The sequence below is a fragment of the Sarcophilus harrisii genome, chromosome 3, assembly GCF_902635505.1.
Source record: "Sarcophilus harrisii chromosome 3, mSarHar1.11, whole genome shotgun sequence".
Classification (NCBI taxonomy): Eukaryota; Metazoa; Chordata; class Mammalia; order Dasyuromorphia; family Dasyuridae; genus Sarcophilus; species Sarcophilus harrisii.
The window spans coordinates 430,700,468-430,715,783 of NC_045428.1; the positions used below are offsets into that span (position 1 = coordinate 430,700,468).

The following is a 15,316-nucleotide window of genomic DNA, read 5'->3' on the forward strand; positions in this document are numbered from 1 at the left end:
TGGGAGGAAATGGGTTTTAGCAATATACTTTTAAAAAATTTAATAGCTTTTTATTTTCAAAATAAATGCAAAGATAGCTCTCAACATTTACCCTTGCAAAACCTTGTGTTTCAGATTTTTCTCTCTCCCTTTCCCCCATCCCTCTCCCCTAGATAGGAAGTAATAGATATAGATTAAAATGTGCAATTCTTCTAAATGTATTTCCACATTTATCATAGCAATATACTTATTATATTGTTTTTGCATCACAGATTCCCACATGTATTTCTCTCCTTTGCCCTCCCAATTATCTTTTATATCAAAGCATTTATTAAAAACACAAATATTTTTCTTCAAATTCTTCAAAATGAATTTTCTTCAAATTCTTCAAATTTTTCTTCAAAATTTCTTCAAATTTTTCTCCAAATTTTCTTCAAATTTCTTCAAAATATTTTCTTCAAATTTTATCAGAAATATCTGATGGTATATGGAATGTTACAAAGATTTCCCACACCCTCTGCAAAGGCATAAGGGATTTCTAGTCCCATCTCTTCAGTGGGGCCAAGATTATTTTCCATACTTAAGCAATACTGTTTCAATCATTTTGTAATGGCTCTTTCATTTGAATTATTGTATAGGCATTGTGTAAATTGTGTTCCTAGCTAGTTTTATTTTGAATCAATTTAAGTAGGTCTTTTTCATGCTTCTCTGTATTCATGCTTTATTTCTTAAAAGTGTTATATTTATTATATTCATAATTTGTTTAGCCTTTCCCCAGGAAATCGGCATTCACTGTTTTTAACCCTTTATTACCACAAAAAATAAGTACTAGTACAAACATTTTGATGACTCCCTGGAAAATAATACCTACTGGTAGAATCGACAGGGCCAAAATTTTGGATATTTTAGTCACTTTATTTGCATTATTCCAAGTTGCCTTCCAAAATATTGAAGAGTCTTTTGGTTCAGTATTCTGAAGCAAAACATCCATATAGAATTCCCGGGGGGTGAGGTTGGGGGGAGGGGGGAAGCTTTTTCTGCAGTTTTCTTCCTGGTGCCTATCTAAATAGAACATGGAAATATAATCTGCCTGTAGTACCCAAATGGTTCCAATAAACAAAATTTGCCTCAACCATAACAGTCCAAATTTAAAAATAGGCAGAAAACACAACCTCTTCCAAATTATTAGGGATTTTTCTGAGTGCTCAAAGCAATTGTGACAACTCACAATTTTCTGTCTAAAAGTAAACTTCCTAAAGGTAAAAAGGAAAAAGAAATCCATTCAGACCATTAAATTGATCTTTAGGCTGAAACAAGTTAATTATTGTAACACTCTTATAAATTGGCATTAGTATGTCTGTCATTCCAAAGCACTTTCAATACAGGCTATTTTCTGTCTTTTGTCATCTTTGCCAATTTACTGGGTGAGTAGAAACTTCAGATTTTAATTTTTTTAATGTTATTATATTTTTGGAGTACTTTTCATGTTTATCGATAGTTGCAATTCTTTTGAGAAGTGTTTTCATATTTAGATGACCTTTGTCTTTTATATTAGTTCTTTTTATTTGCTATCAAGGTACCTTATCAGTTATCTTATGCAATTAGAGATTTGGGGGGGCTTGAGTTGTTGTTTTTGTTTTGCCAGTTTTGCTGTTTTATTGCTTTTGTCAGCTGCTTCCTTCATTTCAATGCATTAATATGACATGTGAAAAAGTTTTTCAAAATAATCAAAGAAAAAAGGAAAGTTTTTTAAGAATGTTTTTATTTTTCTTCTCAATTACATGTAAAAGCAATATTAACATGTTTTCCTTATAATTTTTCAGTTACAAACTCCCTCCCTCCTTTTATCTCCTCTCTTTGAGAAGGCAAGTACTTTGACATAGATTAAACAAATGTAGCCATACAAAATATATTTCCATTATTTAGTCAACACATTTAGAAAACACAGATCAAAAGAAACCAAACAAAAAATAAAATTTGAAAAAACCTGTTTTGATCCACATTCAGACTACATCAATTCTTTCTCTGGAGATAGAAAGCATTTTTCATCATAAATATTTCATAATTGTCTTAGATCACTGTATTCCTGAGAAAAGTTAAGTTATTCACATTTGGTCATCATACAATATTGCTATTACTTTGTACAATGATCTCCTCGTTCTGCTCAATTCACTTTGCACCAGTTCATGTAAGTTTCTCCAGATTTTTCTGAAACTATCCTGCTTGTCGTTTTTTTTTTTGTTTGTTTGTTTATTTGTTTGTTTGTTTTTGCTGAGGCAATTGGGGTTAAGTGAGTTGCCCAGAGTCACACAGCTAGAAGTGTTAAGTGCCTGCTTGTCATTTCTTATAGCATAACAGTATTCCATCACAATAATTTACTACAACTTGTCTGCCATCTCCCAATGGATGAGCATCCCTTCAATTTTCAATTCTTTACCACCACAAAAAAAGTTGCTACAAATATTTTTTAATATATAGGACCTTTTCCTTTCTTTTATGATCTCTTTGGGAATAGCAGTGTTGCTGGGGTCGAAGGTCTATGCCTTTGGACATAATTCCAAATTGCTTTTCAAAATGGTTAGATCAGTTCACAATTCTATCAAGAGTACTTTACATTTTTTTACATTCCCTCCAATATTTGTTATTTTCCTTTTCTGTCATATTAGGCAATCTGATAGGTGTGAGGTGGCATCTCAGTTATTTTAATTTGCATTTCTTCAATCAATAATGAAAAATAGCATTTTCATGATTACAGATAGCTCTGCAAAAAAAATCAGTTAAGAAAGAAATAAAGTGTAACTTTCAAGTAATAGAACAAAGACAACCCACACTTCACATCAGTAGATTAGATAATCTTTATCAGATAGTAAAGAAAATGACAGGATTACAAATCAAAAATGTAGGGACACAAGACAAATAGGAAAAGAGATTGGGATAAGACCTTTTATATCCTGATATGGAAGATTCCCAGTTGAGAAAACATTTAGCTTTGTAACTCAGCAGCTTCTCTGCAACCAAGGGTCACTGAGTATTGCTTAGAGCACTGAGAGATTAAATGAACAGCCCCATGTCATATAGCCTTCATATATCAGACAAGAATTAAACCTAGATTTGGATCTAAAAATAGTTCTTAAGTGCCTAAGCCACAATGTCTCTCAGAAAAATAAAGTAAAAACAGGAGACAAGATTGAAAGATCACTATAAAATAAGAATACTTAACTTGATGACACAATATGAAGCAATAATATAAGGATTACAGATCTTCCAGAAAAACAATGGAAAAGAAAATATGAATGTCATATGAGAAATATTCAAACGGAAAGTTTGCCAAGTAACAGTGGAAACAGATGGCAAAGTTCACATTAAGAGAATGTACAAAACACAAACAAAAATATACTCCAAATTTAAATTGCCATGAAACAGACAGGGTTAAATTTCAGTCTGAAAGCCAGGTGCCTAAAATCAAAGCAATCTCTTATATCATAGGATGAAATTATGCCAGTGTAGGAATTAAGGAAGTTGGAAAAACAAGCTAGATAGATGTTCCAGGACTGCCCCAGAGCCATTAGTCCTACTCATCCTGGAGATGTTCTTAGAAATGTCTTTGGAACAGGAATGTTCTTGCAAAACAGCAATGGGTAAATTCCAAAAGGTAACTGCCTAAGATTAAATAAACCATAAAAGTTGTAAGGTCATTCTGGGCTGGCATAGGGAATGAAAAAGCATCTGGAATGAGCCAGTCAGTTCATCTTTGGCTAATTTTTTTCTGTAAGAGTTGCTTTACAAAATTGCAGACGGCTTTTTCACTATCCTTTTGTCATTACTGTTATCTGAATTTGCAGGAGTTTTTTACTTGCTTTGATATTGGGAGGGGGGAGAAATTGCACCTAGGAAACATGTCCTACCATCTTCCCAAGATATTCTAATTTTATTCTTGAACAATTTAAATTATTGGAAAGCTGGTTTTGATCTCTGAATAAAAAATGCTTACATTTACTATCAAGTGACAGTTCTCAAAATATTTGAATTTCATCTTTTCTCACATCTTATATTCTCTGAGATGGTTTTCTCCAGTATTCCTCAAGAAATAGTTTCCAGCAGCTTCACCACACTGAATTGTCTCCACTCTCCATACAAGTAAGTATAGCATACTGTACTGAACACTATACTCCTGATGTAGTCGGACCAGCATCAAGTACAGTATGACTTTTACCCAAAGTGGAAAATATATCTTTATTAATGCAATTTAAAGTTTCTTTGAAATTTTTAGAAAAGCAGTCACATCTTAGTCATCTAAAATCTTTAATTCATCCTTTACATGAGCTTCTACCAAGTGAGGTTTCCTGTATCATATTCTTAAGTTAGCAGATTTTTAAAAACCTGATTATAGAACTTTATGTGTATAACACCCTTTAATTTCATTTCACTGGATTTAGCTCAGTGCCCAACTATACTTTTTAAATCCTGAATCTGTTGTTCATCAAATACTTTAGTTTTGTTACCAATTAGCATGTCATATATACTTGCATTCAAATTATTAAGAGAAATGTTTATACAGAACAAGGCTTGAAAACACTTTAAAAATATATTTCTAAAATTTCATCTCTTTTAGTTTTCCTGAACCACAAAAATTACGTTATATTCAATGTTTCACATTTGTAGCATATCATTTTGACCTATTTTTAAAATGCAAATTAATTATCAAACAGCTAAATAAAACAAACTTGAAACATGAAGAATCTATTTTACTCTATCCTCCTTTCTTATGGTCTATATTGGCAATGGAACACTCAATATTTCCACTATCCATTCTACTGGTAATAAATGTCTTAAAAAATTTTAGCAATTTTAAGCAATTATGAATCAATTCTTACCTGTTACTGTAGAGTTCTTATTCTTCATTGAGGGAAAAACAAAAGTCACTCTTTCAATGACTAGTCCTAGCTTGCAAATGTTCATGTCACATGACCATGATAAATTATGATATGCCAGACAATTATTAGAGGATGCTAATTCTACTTGTTTTATTTCTTGCTGGAGTATAGCATCAGCCCCATAAAAGATCTTAAAAGTCAGACAGTTAAACCCCATCATTTTACAGATAAAAAAGTCAAGGCTCAGGGAGATTAAGTGACTTGACCAACATCCCAAAGACAGCAAATGGCAGAGTCAAAATTTAAAACTAAATCCTCCTGCAAGAAATGTAGGCTAATGAAATCAAGAACACAAAACAGTTCACATCTAATACAATGTTATAACAATTTATTAATAGTAAAAAATAGCATTATCCTGACTTTTTAACACCAAAATTATAACATTCCATTAGACTACATGGTCTAGAGGCAAATGTTTTATTTCTAGATGGCAAATAGTTCACTCAGTTACTAATATTAAAACAAGATGATTAATATGAATTTATTTGATCCACAGTGCCAACAACACAAGTGGTATAGGAGAAATATCAATATTAAAATATGCTGAGAAGTGCCACCAAATGAAAGACTTTAGAACATCATGGCTTCTAATCCTTCTTCCATAAACTTCTTATAAATCGCCATGAACTTTGCCACAAATGCTTCAAGGTGGTAAATGGCTTTGCTACCAAGTTGAAGACGGTGTTCATAGTAAGCTGCCATCTGTGCAACCTCCCCTTTCAGTTGTCCATCACAATTATGTAAAAGTTCTGAGAGAAGGCCCTAAAAAGAAATAACTAATGATTAAAAAGTAAACCTTTCTAAGACATCCTTCATTGTCTATAAACTGCTACATTTTAGACAGTTTACATGCAACATACATACAACTAATATACATAATTACAAGTCCAAGTGGGAAAAACTCAGTAGCATTGACATTTTCAAACACAATTAATTTAAAATAAAAGTTTCTATACATACTGTACAAATACCATCCTCACCTCTGTTCGATTATTGGAATAAGCAAATTGGTCTTCCTCTCCTCATCCCAATTAATCCTCCATATAACTGATATACTCATTTTTCTTACATGCAGATCTGACCATGTATACCTTTATATGATAAACTTTACTGGTCACTTACTGCCTTTAGCACAATATAAAGAATTTTATACCCTGGCTCAAATCTTTCAAATCTTACAACATTATTGCTATTTCTAAAGAATCCTTCTCTATTTCCTTGACAAATGGCATTCTACCTCTTGCCTCTTGAGCCTTTGCACTGGTTACACTCCAAGTCTGGAATACTCTATACCTTCTCAACCCCAGCTCAGATACAGAAGTTCTCCCTTCCTTCAAAAGACAACTTAAGCAAATTTCTACACAAAGTCCTTCCTGATTCCAATTGCTAAACTCCTCAACTATCTTATATTTATTCTGTGTATGCTTATATAATGCACATGTCTTCCCAACAGAATATAAGCTCCTTGAGAGAAAAGCAAATTTTATTTTTTTATCTTTGTACGTACCCCCTCCGCAAGTCTACTACAACCCCTGGTACAAAACAAGTGCTTATTAAATGTTTGTTGATTAGTCAGAGAAAACTAGTAAATACAATATGATTATTTCCTACAAATACAATATATCCGAAAATTGTTCTCTAATTTATGCAAATAGGCATAGGATCTTTGTCCCAGTGGAAAGAAGAGGACCTGGATTTTAAAATGATCTCCGATTCTAACTTTGGGCAGGTCACTTATCCTTCCTAGGCCTCAAGTTCTTAATGTGTAAAATAGAGGGGATAAGGAGGGTTGAACTAGAGGGTCCCTGAGATTTCTTTTGTCTCTAAATCTACAATCCCTTGGCTTGAAGGAAATTCCTGGCTCAACTGAAGTATAGAAAAATCCATATATAACTTAGTAGAAAAGTCCTAAGGAGTTTTAAAAACGAAACAATAATAACATAATGAAAACCCCAACATTTTTATTATACATAAAAGTTTGCAAAATATTCTACATGTCTATCTTATTTAATATTCATAACATTAGTGATATTACCACTGATATTAAAGATGAAAAGACTGAGGGCTAGGGAAGATAATTATCTAGGGTCACCCCGCTAGTACTAAAGGAAAGATTTACACCTTCATCTTCCTGACTCCAAGTTTATTCATTGTATCATACTAAGTCTTCTATAATTTAAAATATCAAAAAAATTTGTAATTCCAAATTATGATCTAAATAAAAGAATAAATAAAAGGTACAAAACTAAATGTATCGCAATACACATTCCAAGCAGGAGAAAAACTTAACCAAGGCCAAGCCTAGTAGAAAGAAATGCAAGGTCACAGGATCGTGGAATTTAGAGCTGAGAGGTTACTTTTGAGGATATCTTATCCAATCTCCCCATTTTAAAGATGACGAAGAGAAATATGAATTGAAACACAAAGTCACAGTAAGTAGCAGAGCTGGGATTGAATCCAGGTCTTCTAACTGCTAATTTCAGCCTTCAAAAAGTAGAAATAATGGAGGTGAAATTCTATTCTGGTTCTGATTTTTAAGTTGTTAAGATAAAAATGATGATAACCTTAGAGAGAAGTGACCACTCTTTGTGAAAGAGAGGACAGGAAATCAAAGCTCTTTGTGAGAGAGAAAAGGAAATTTGACCATTATCCAGTATTTTCCCTAGATTTTTGAAAGCGATTTCAAAGTTATTCAGAGGAAAGTTAAAAAAGAAGCCCATGGACTAAAAGACTTTGACAAAAAAGAAACAAAATGGAATTTTGAATGCAAAAAGGGATACAATTCCATAAAAGAGGGAAAATGAGATTTGTCTAAAGAAACCAAATTGTATGTACAAAAACCTCATCAACCAATTTAGATTTTAAGATGAAATTTGTAGAAGATGGAAAGAAGGCTTAGTAACAGAAGATGAATATAAGTGAATGGCATACTTCCATAAGTTAGACTGAGATTCAGAATGATCTGAGATGGACAAGGCTAATTAAAAACATTTTAAAAGGTTTGTTGTGTGTTTCTTATTATACTGAGAGAAAATTAAGGATTAAAGAAGGGATAGGACCTTTCTTTGTGGTGGATAGTATAAGATTTTTCAACAAATCGAAGGAAGAGTTGTTTAATTCTAATTTTGTTCCTGTTTTCTCTAACAAGAATTACTTTTATACTAGAAATGGCATTAAAAAATTTACTGAGAGAATTAATAGTCAAGATGAGTAAGAAGATATTAAAAAAGCACCTAGTTGTCCTTGATGAATTCAAGTCAGGTGGCTTAGATGATTTACATTCCCAAGTTCTGAAAGAACTGGAAGGTATGATTGCTGAGCAATATGATGCTGTTTGAAAGATCATGAAAACCAAAGGAGTACCACAGGAAAAGAGAAAACGTGGAGATTTTTGAAAAAGGAAATATAAGCAAACTAAAGGCCAATGACCTTGAATTCCAGGCCTGAGTAAATCCTAGAACAGATCACTTCTCCAGAAAGAGAAATGGGGATTATAAAGAACAAGCTGTCTTAAACAAATCTCATTTCTTTTTCTTACCACACTACTGATGTAGGAAAGATTCCTTTCTAGATTCCCACCCCCTCCTAGTTAATGTAATTACCCTTTGACTCACAAATCCTGGTCCCTTTGTATTCCAATAGAAGATCCAGACCTGTTCCAGCCCCCATCCCAATCTGAGCCAACTTTGCGGCTATACCCAAAGGCCCCTCCAGCTAAATCTCCCATTATAAAAGGGCCATGCTGGTACCCCCTCTCTTTGCAGAGGTCCCAAACATGCTAGCCATATGAGGACCTCTGTCCATTGGACCCTCTGTCCAGTGCCCTCCTTATCTCTACCTTCACCTATCTCCTTACCTCCAAGCCCAATAATAAACCTCTTTTATCAATCTAGCTCTGGGGCCAATAAATGCTTTTATTGGGGACTCATGCCACTACTAGAGCTCATTTATCGCTGTATCCTTGAGTTGAATCGAGGGGGGTTGCAGGGGAGCTCCATTTGACTTCCTGTACCCCAAACCTGCCACTAGACCTTAACTAAACCCTAATTTCATTTAGGTAACCCAAATCTAGACCTCAATACTACCAAACTATTAAGTGAGAAGAATACTATGGTTAAAGTTCATCAAAAATTTAACAAGTTTTTGTTAAAAGTATTTCAGATTATTCTTACACATAAGATGGAGAACACTATATCATTCATTGTATCATACTAAGTCAAAGTGGGATAGTAATATAATTATGATGGATATAAAAATGGTTCAATGTCATCATGTTAGGATGTCTCTAATGCAGCACTCAGAAATCTGTCTTGACCTTGTGCTAAGTAACATTTTTATCAATGACTTGGATTAAGGCAAGGATGGTATGTTCACCAAATTTGTACAGAAGGCTGGGAGGGATAGCTAACACATTGGATGAGAATCAGGATCAAAAGGATCTTGTCAGGCAAGAAAGCATATGTCCTTAACCTGGAATGCATGAATTTTGTTTTTAAAAAATATTTTAAACTGTTTTGAAATAGAATTGATTTTTTTAAAAAATTGTAAGTTTCATTTTATACACTTATCAACATCATTCTAAGGAGTGCAATGGGGTACAATAGCAAAAATAAGGTTGATTTGTTTTTGCCTTTATTTCCCTTTACATAAGGCTAGAACCCTAGGTTGGATTTAATTGGAAATAGAGAAGTGGCTTACTGATAGAGTGTGAGGCTTAGAATCAATAAGATCTGAATTCAAATTTGTAACTTCTACTTGCTTCAATTTCCTCAACTGCAAAATGAGAATAATAATACTATCTATCTCTCAGGATTGTTGTGAAGCTCAAATGAGATAATATTTGTGAAGAACTAGCACAGTATTAGATGCATGGTAGATGCTTAATAAATGCCTTTTCCTTACTTCCTAATAAAGTGACATTCAATAGGAATAAACAGAAAGTCTAGCACTTAGATACAATCAACTTCACAAGTATAAGATATGAAGCTATGCTTGGAAAGTAGCTTTTTTTCTGAAAAAGATTTGGAGGTGTGAAGTGCTTACCTGGTCAATATTAGTCGGAAATGTTGAGTTAGCCAAAAAAAGATAATGGGCTACATTAAGACAAAGAGCTTCCAGGAATAAGAAGATGACAATGCATTATATTTTGCCCTCATAAGACTTAATGTGAATTTCAATATCTTGCACCATTGTTTAACTACTATAAGTGGCATTATATGAAATGTGGCATTATCTGAAGCTATTTCAATACCATTTTGACCAATTAACTTTGTTCTATTCAATGATCACAAATTGTACCCTTGACTCTTTTCTGCTATCTTATAATATATAATACTAAGAGGAAGGATAGCTAATACACTTTCAACATTTGAAAACATGAATTCTTGATGGATTTAAGCCAGATGTGTCCTGTGTAGTGGAAGTTTCTCACACTAACCTTTTAAGGACGTGAAAAAGGGAAGAATGCTAAATGTTGTGGGGGGGGAAAGGAGCACTATGTAGAAGTCATAAACTTATTTGTGACACCTCCACAAAATGGTTAAGAAAATATAAAAATGCTATCAATCTACATGTCTTTCTCATTGCTATAAAATTTGTATAAAGAAATCTACATACTCAAAAAGGGTAGCCTTGATGAAAGCATGAGAAGGAAATAGGCAGCTTCCTAAGTCAACATCCCTATTTCTAAAGCAGACTGTATCACAACTGACTGAAAAGGGTAAGGAATATGAAAGTCCACGTATGTGTTTTGTTTATTGAGTATTAAAAAAAAATACTGGATTGAGTAAAGCAACTTGTTATTTTAAAGGATCTTCTCCAAGAAGGTATATTTAATTATATGAAAATCATACAAAATTTCTTGAAATATGTAGCAGAAATAAGTCCGTCTGAAGACCCTTCAATTATCAAGCAACAAAACATTAAGATATATGCTTGCCAAAGATATTTGTCTTGTAATACAGAATTCAAATGAAAGCACTCCTCATATATAATAAAATCTCACAGATGCTCCTGTTTTCAAATGAAACTCCCAACTGCATCAAGCCCTGAAACACTAGGAAGCTTCTTAAAGGAAACTAATAATTACTCAAAATAGTTTGACTTATGTCCAAAGCAAAAATCAAGGAGATAAAGAATGTTTCTTGATCCAGCCTGTGATGTACAGTGGTACATGAAATCATATAGTTCTTTATCCAATGGAAGAAATCTCTTAAACAGATATTGAATAGGCAAAGTCAACTGGGCCTATAACTAAACAGGAGGGGAAAAAAACCAGACTGGATTGTGTAATACTTTTTAGTGATCTCCAACTATTCCTGGAAACAAAAACCCATTTTTAAAAAATCAGTATTGTTCTGATTATGATGTATGGTGGCTAACTCATAAAATAGGAGTCTCCAAAGAACAAAGCTATGGTTCCCCAAAGGGCAATGAAGAGGAATTTGGTGGAAGAGTAGATAGTAATTAACTGATAGAAAAAAAAAAAAGAAAGAAAGAAAGAAAGAAAGAGAGAGAGAGAGAAAGAAAGAAAGTCAGAGAGAGAACCAATGTACATCATATGTGTTTCAATGGTACTTAAGAAAATTATTTAATAATTGCTTATTAAGTTCCAGGTATTATGCTGAGCACTGAGCATACAAAATAAGAAAAATGAGACAGATCCTGTCCTTAATAATCTTGCATTCTAATGGGAAAAGGAAAGCAATAGGAATGGAATCCGGAAGGTACCTGGCAAGTTGAATGGTTCCCTATGAATGACTTAAAAGGACATGTGGACAAGAGGAATATTTGAGAATAATGAGAAGACTTGGATGAACTGCAGTGTATTACAGGATCCAAAGAAATTTAAAAGAGGTAAAGTTTATAATATGTCATTTTGTATTTACAAAATAACATATTGACTCACAGTGAGGTTTGTGATTTCTTTTATTTTGTTTTTATTCAGAGTATAATATATAATATATATAATATATATATAATATAATATAAGAGTATAATAATATTTTATTTATATTTTATTTCTTTTATTTTGTTTTTATTCAGAGTATAATGAAGTATAAACAAGTAAAAGATAGAATCAAGAAGTTATATATAGACAAAGACATAGTAGGTTTGGTTTGAAGAGAATAGTGGCTTTTAAGGGAAAAAGGAATCTTGGCATCTTCCAAACCCCAAACCTCTATCCCTTATCACTTCACTCTAATTTTCTCCCTTTTCTTCCTGTTTTATTCTTTCCTTCTGTAATTTACTTCCTATTTTAGAAATCATAATATAGAATTGGAATCTATTTTTATGATTCTTTTTATTTAATGAATGAAATATTATGGTATCTATTTTAATTTGTAAAATAAATTAAACATTTTATACTTCTTTCTCCTAAAGGGAAAAAGAAGACAATTAAGTTAGCTGTATATTGCTACAGATATTTTTATAACTTATATTTAACTCAAATTTTCTCAGAGAGCAGATCAACAGAAAAAATTCCTCATCCCTGATGTAAGCTAAAAATAAGACTATTATTATTAAAAACCCAAATGTTTAAAATTAACAAATAAAAATAGCTACAGGAAATAAAACAAATAGATTTGCTCAATATTTAACTTTATCTCCAATTTTCTATGTTTTTTAAGAGTACAAAATAAGAAATCAGTTTACCTTCATAATTATTTCAGGAGGAATACAATGAGTTAATAGTTCATAAAGTCGTCCACGAATTTCAAGTAGCCTGTTTAAAATAAAAAATACACAAATTTACAGCTTACAAACAAACATTATATACAAAGCATTTACTTACGTTTTATTATTCTAGGAAGTGAATAATCAGATATAAAAGTGAACTTTAAAAGAGGTAATCGTGTCTGAGATTCATGTAATGAAATAGACATAACCCTCTCAGGAAGCAGCTGTCTAGGAAAAACTTTTATTATCAAATATATTCAATAGGGGTTCCAAGATACATGAACAACTAACAGAAAAAGAACAAAAACTATTCTCCAATAAAGTGGTCAAAAAATGTGAATGAACAGTTCTCAAAGGAAATAACAACTGTTCAAAAGAAAGTTGCAGATTACTAATAGTAAGAAAATGCAAATCATAATAATCTTGAATTTTTACCCACTAAGTCAAAAATATCAAAAAATGAGAAGTCAAGTTTGGAGGAGTTATAGAGAGACAAGAGGACTAAAATATTGCTGATGGATTTATGCACTGGTACAATCATTCTTGAAAAACAATTTAGACCTGCAATAAAGTGGCTAAAATGCACATACCCTTTAATCCAGAAAATTTCACTGTTTATTATATGCCCCAAAGTGTTGATTGACAAAATAAGGCTTACCATAAACAAAAATATTTATAGGTACATTTTTTTATGGTAACAAAGAACTGAAAACAAAGGTTAAGACATGGGCCAAATAAACTGACAAAAGAATGTAATGGACATTATTATACTATGAGAAAAAATGAGCATAATGAATACAGAGAAGTATGAAAAGACTTAGATGAATTGGTGCAAAAAGAAACAAGCAGAGTCAGGAAAATAAAATGCACAAAGCTTCTTAAACAGTGGATTATGACCTTATATGGGTCATATAAATGAATGTGAGAGTTGTGAAAAATTTGGCAACAGTAAGAAGTTTCTGAACGCAATGAACAAAAATTAATTCAAAATCAAACACATAATGAATCCAAAGTGATTCTGGGAGTGCTTGCCCATGCTGCATCAGGCAACTTCACTACAGCCTTGGTTCCGAAGACCCAAAATGAGCACTTTGTAGTAGCACATGCATGAATACTGCCAGAAACACCTTGGGCTCAGATTCAAGATGGAGTTGCATAAAAATTTCTCAGATGAAAATGGGACATGTATGGAAAATGTTTAAGAAGCCCTGCCATAGAACATCAGTTTTTTGTTTTTGGATGTACAGTTTAGATTAATTGATTTTCTTCCTCTTTTAAAAAAAAATCTATTAGATGATTCTCTGAAAGGGAGAAGAGCAAATTAGGATACAAGAGAAATATATTTTTAAAATAAAGTTATTTTCCATATCACTTGCAGCAAAGCAAAACTTGGATTTCATTTATTTTTACTGACTTAATTTAACTAAACATACTATAATCCTCAGATCTTTTTCTAGATTAAACAAGTTTACAAGTTATTTGTTACAATACTTTAAATGACTTTTCACCCATTGATTTCCATAAAAATTTCAAGTATAAATTCTCTTTCCTCAATACTGCAATCCAAAACTAGTTTTGAGTTATATATTTTAGAATCCGACAAAATTTCTTATTATAGTAAATAGAATTGAAGCTGTCACCTCAACATAATTTCTCTGCTGCCCAAACATAACAATGTAGGTTAATGGGAAAACAAACTAATGCACTTTTGACATGGCTTTAAATTAGTCTAGCAATTCTGGGAAGTAATTTGGAACTATGCCCCCAAAAGTTCACTGAACTATTCATTAACACTCTGGTTATTATTATATTTTATAATATATTATATCTATATAATATACTTGTTATATATTAACACTTATACCCTAAAGATATAAAAGAGGAAAAGAATCTAAATGGAAAAAATATGGTAGTACATAACCGTAATTCCTGCTTCTGGTTGGGAAGCTGAGGTTTGAGTGAGCTCAGGAATTTTGAGCTACAGTAAGACTAAGCTGACTGGGTGTCCACATTAAATCTGGCAGGAATTTATTATGCCTCAGGATCAAAGGGCCATCAGGCTGCTTAAGGAAACATGAAGTAGCCCAGGTTGGAAACAGAAGATCAGAGGTTCGGTACTGATCAGTAATGGGATCATACTCATGAGTAGCCACTGTAATTCCAGTCTGAGTGATATAAAGAGACCTAGCAGAAAGGAAGAAAGAAAGGAAGGGGAAATGATGAAAGGGACAGTTTCAAGGAAATCCAAGAACACTTAATAAACTGATGTAGCGTGAATGTATAAAACAATAATACTGATCAATGCACAGACCAACTATGAAGTCAGGATCAATGATCATCACTGATCCTGACAAAGCAACTATTTACTTCTCCTGAGAAAGGTGATGAAACTCAAGTTACTGGATGACACACATATATTCTTGGACACAACCAATATGGGTATAGGTGTGTGTGTGTGTGCCCCCACTTGAGTATGCAGGCAGGGCAGAGGGTGGAGATGAGAAAGGAGTGTCATTGAAACACATTTTTCAAATACACATTTTTCAAATGCACAGGAGAAAATGGATCAAAGATAAGCAAGGCAGTTCTGAAAACAATATGGTGAATTTATTAGATATTTTCAAAGAAAAACATTGTATAATAAACAGTACCCAATGAGTGACTAATAGAAAGAATGTCTTATCATATTTTTAAAACTATAACAATTCACATATTAGGAATCC

At 32.5% G+C, this 15,316-nt stretch overlaps 1 protein-coding gene across 1 annotated transcript in view; it reads right to left on the reverse strand.

The window, feature by feature from the left end:
- Positions 1-5,226: 5,226 nt before the first annotated feature.
- The window catches only part of RFC3 (replication factor C subunit 3), a 40,237-nt gene continuing 30,147 nt past the window's right edge, over positions 5,227-15,316 (reverse strand). Inside the window, exons 8-9 of the mRNA XM_003764512.4 lie at positions 12,570-12,639; positions 5,227-5,675 (exon numbers count right to left, since the gene is read on the reverse strand). Of these exons, the coding sequence (XP_003764560.1) occupies positions 5,484-5,675; positions 12,570-12,639 (262 nt within the window). The 3' untranslated portion in view covers positions 5,227-5,483. The remainder of the gene's footprint in view (positions 5,676-12,569; positions 12,640-15,316) is intronic.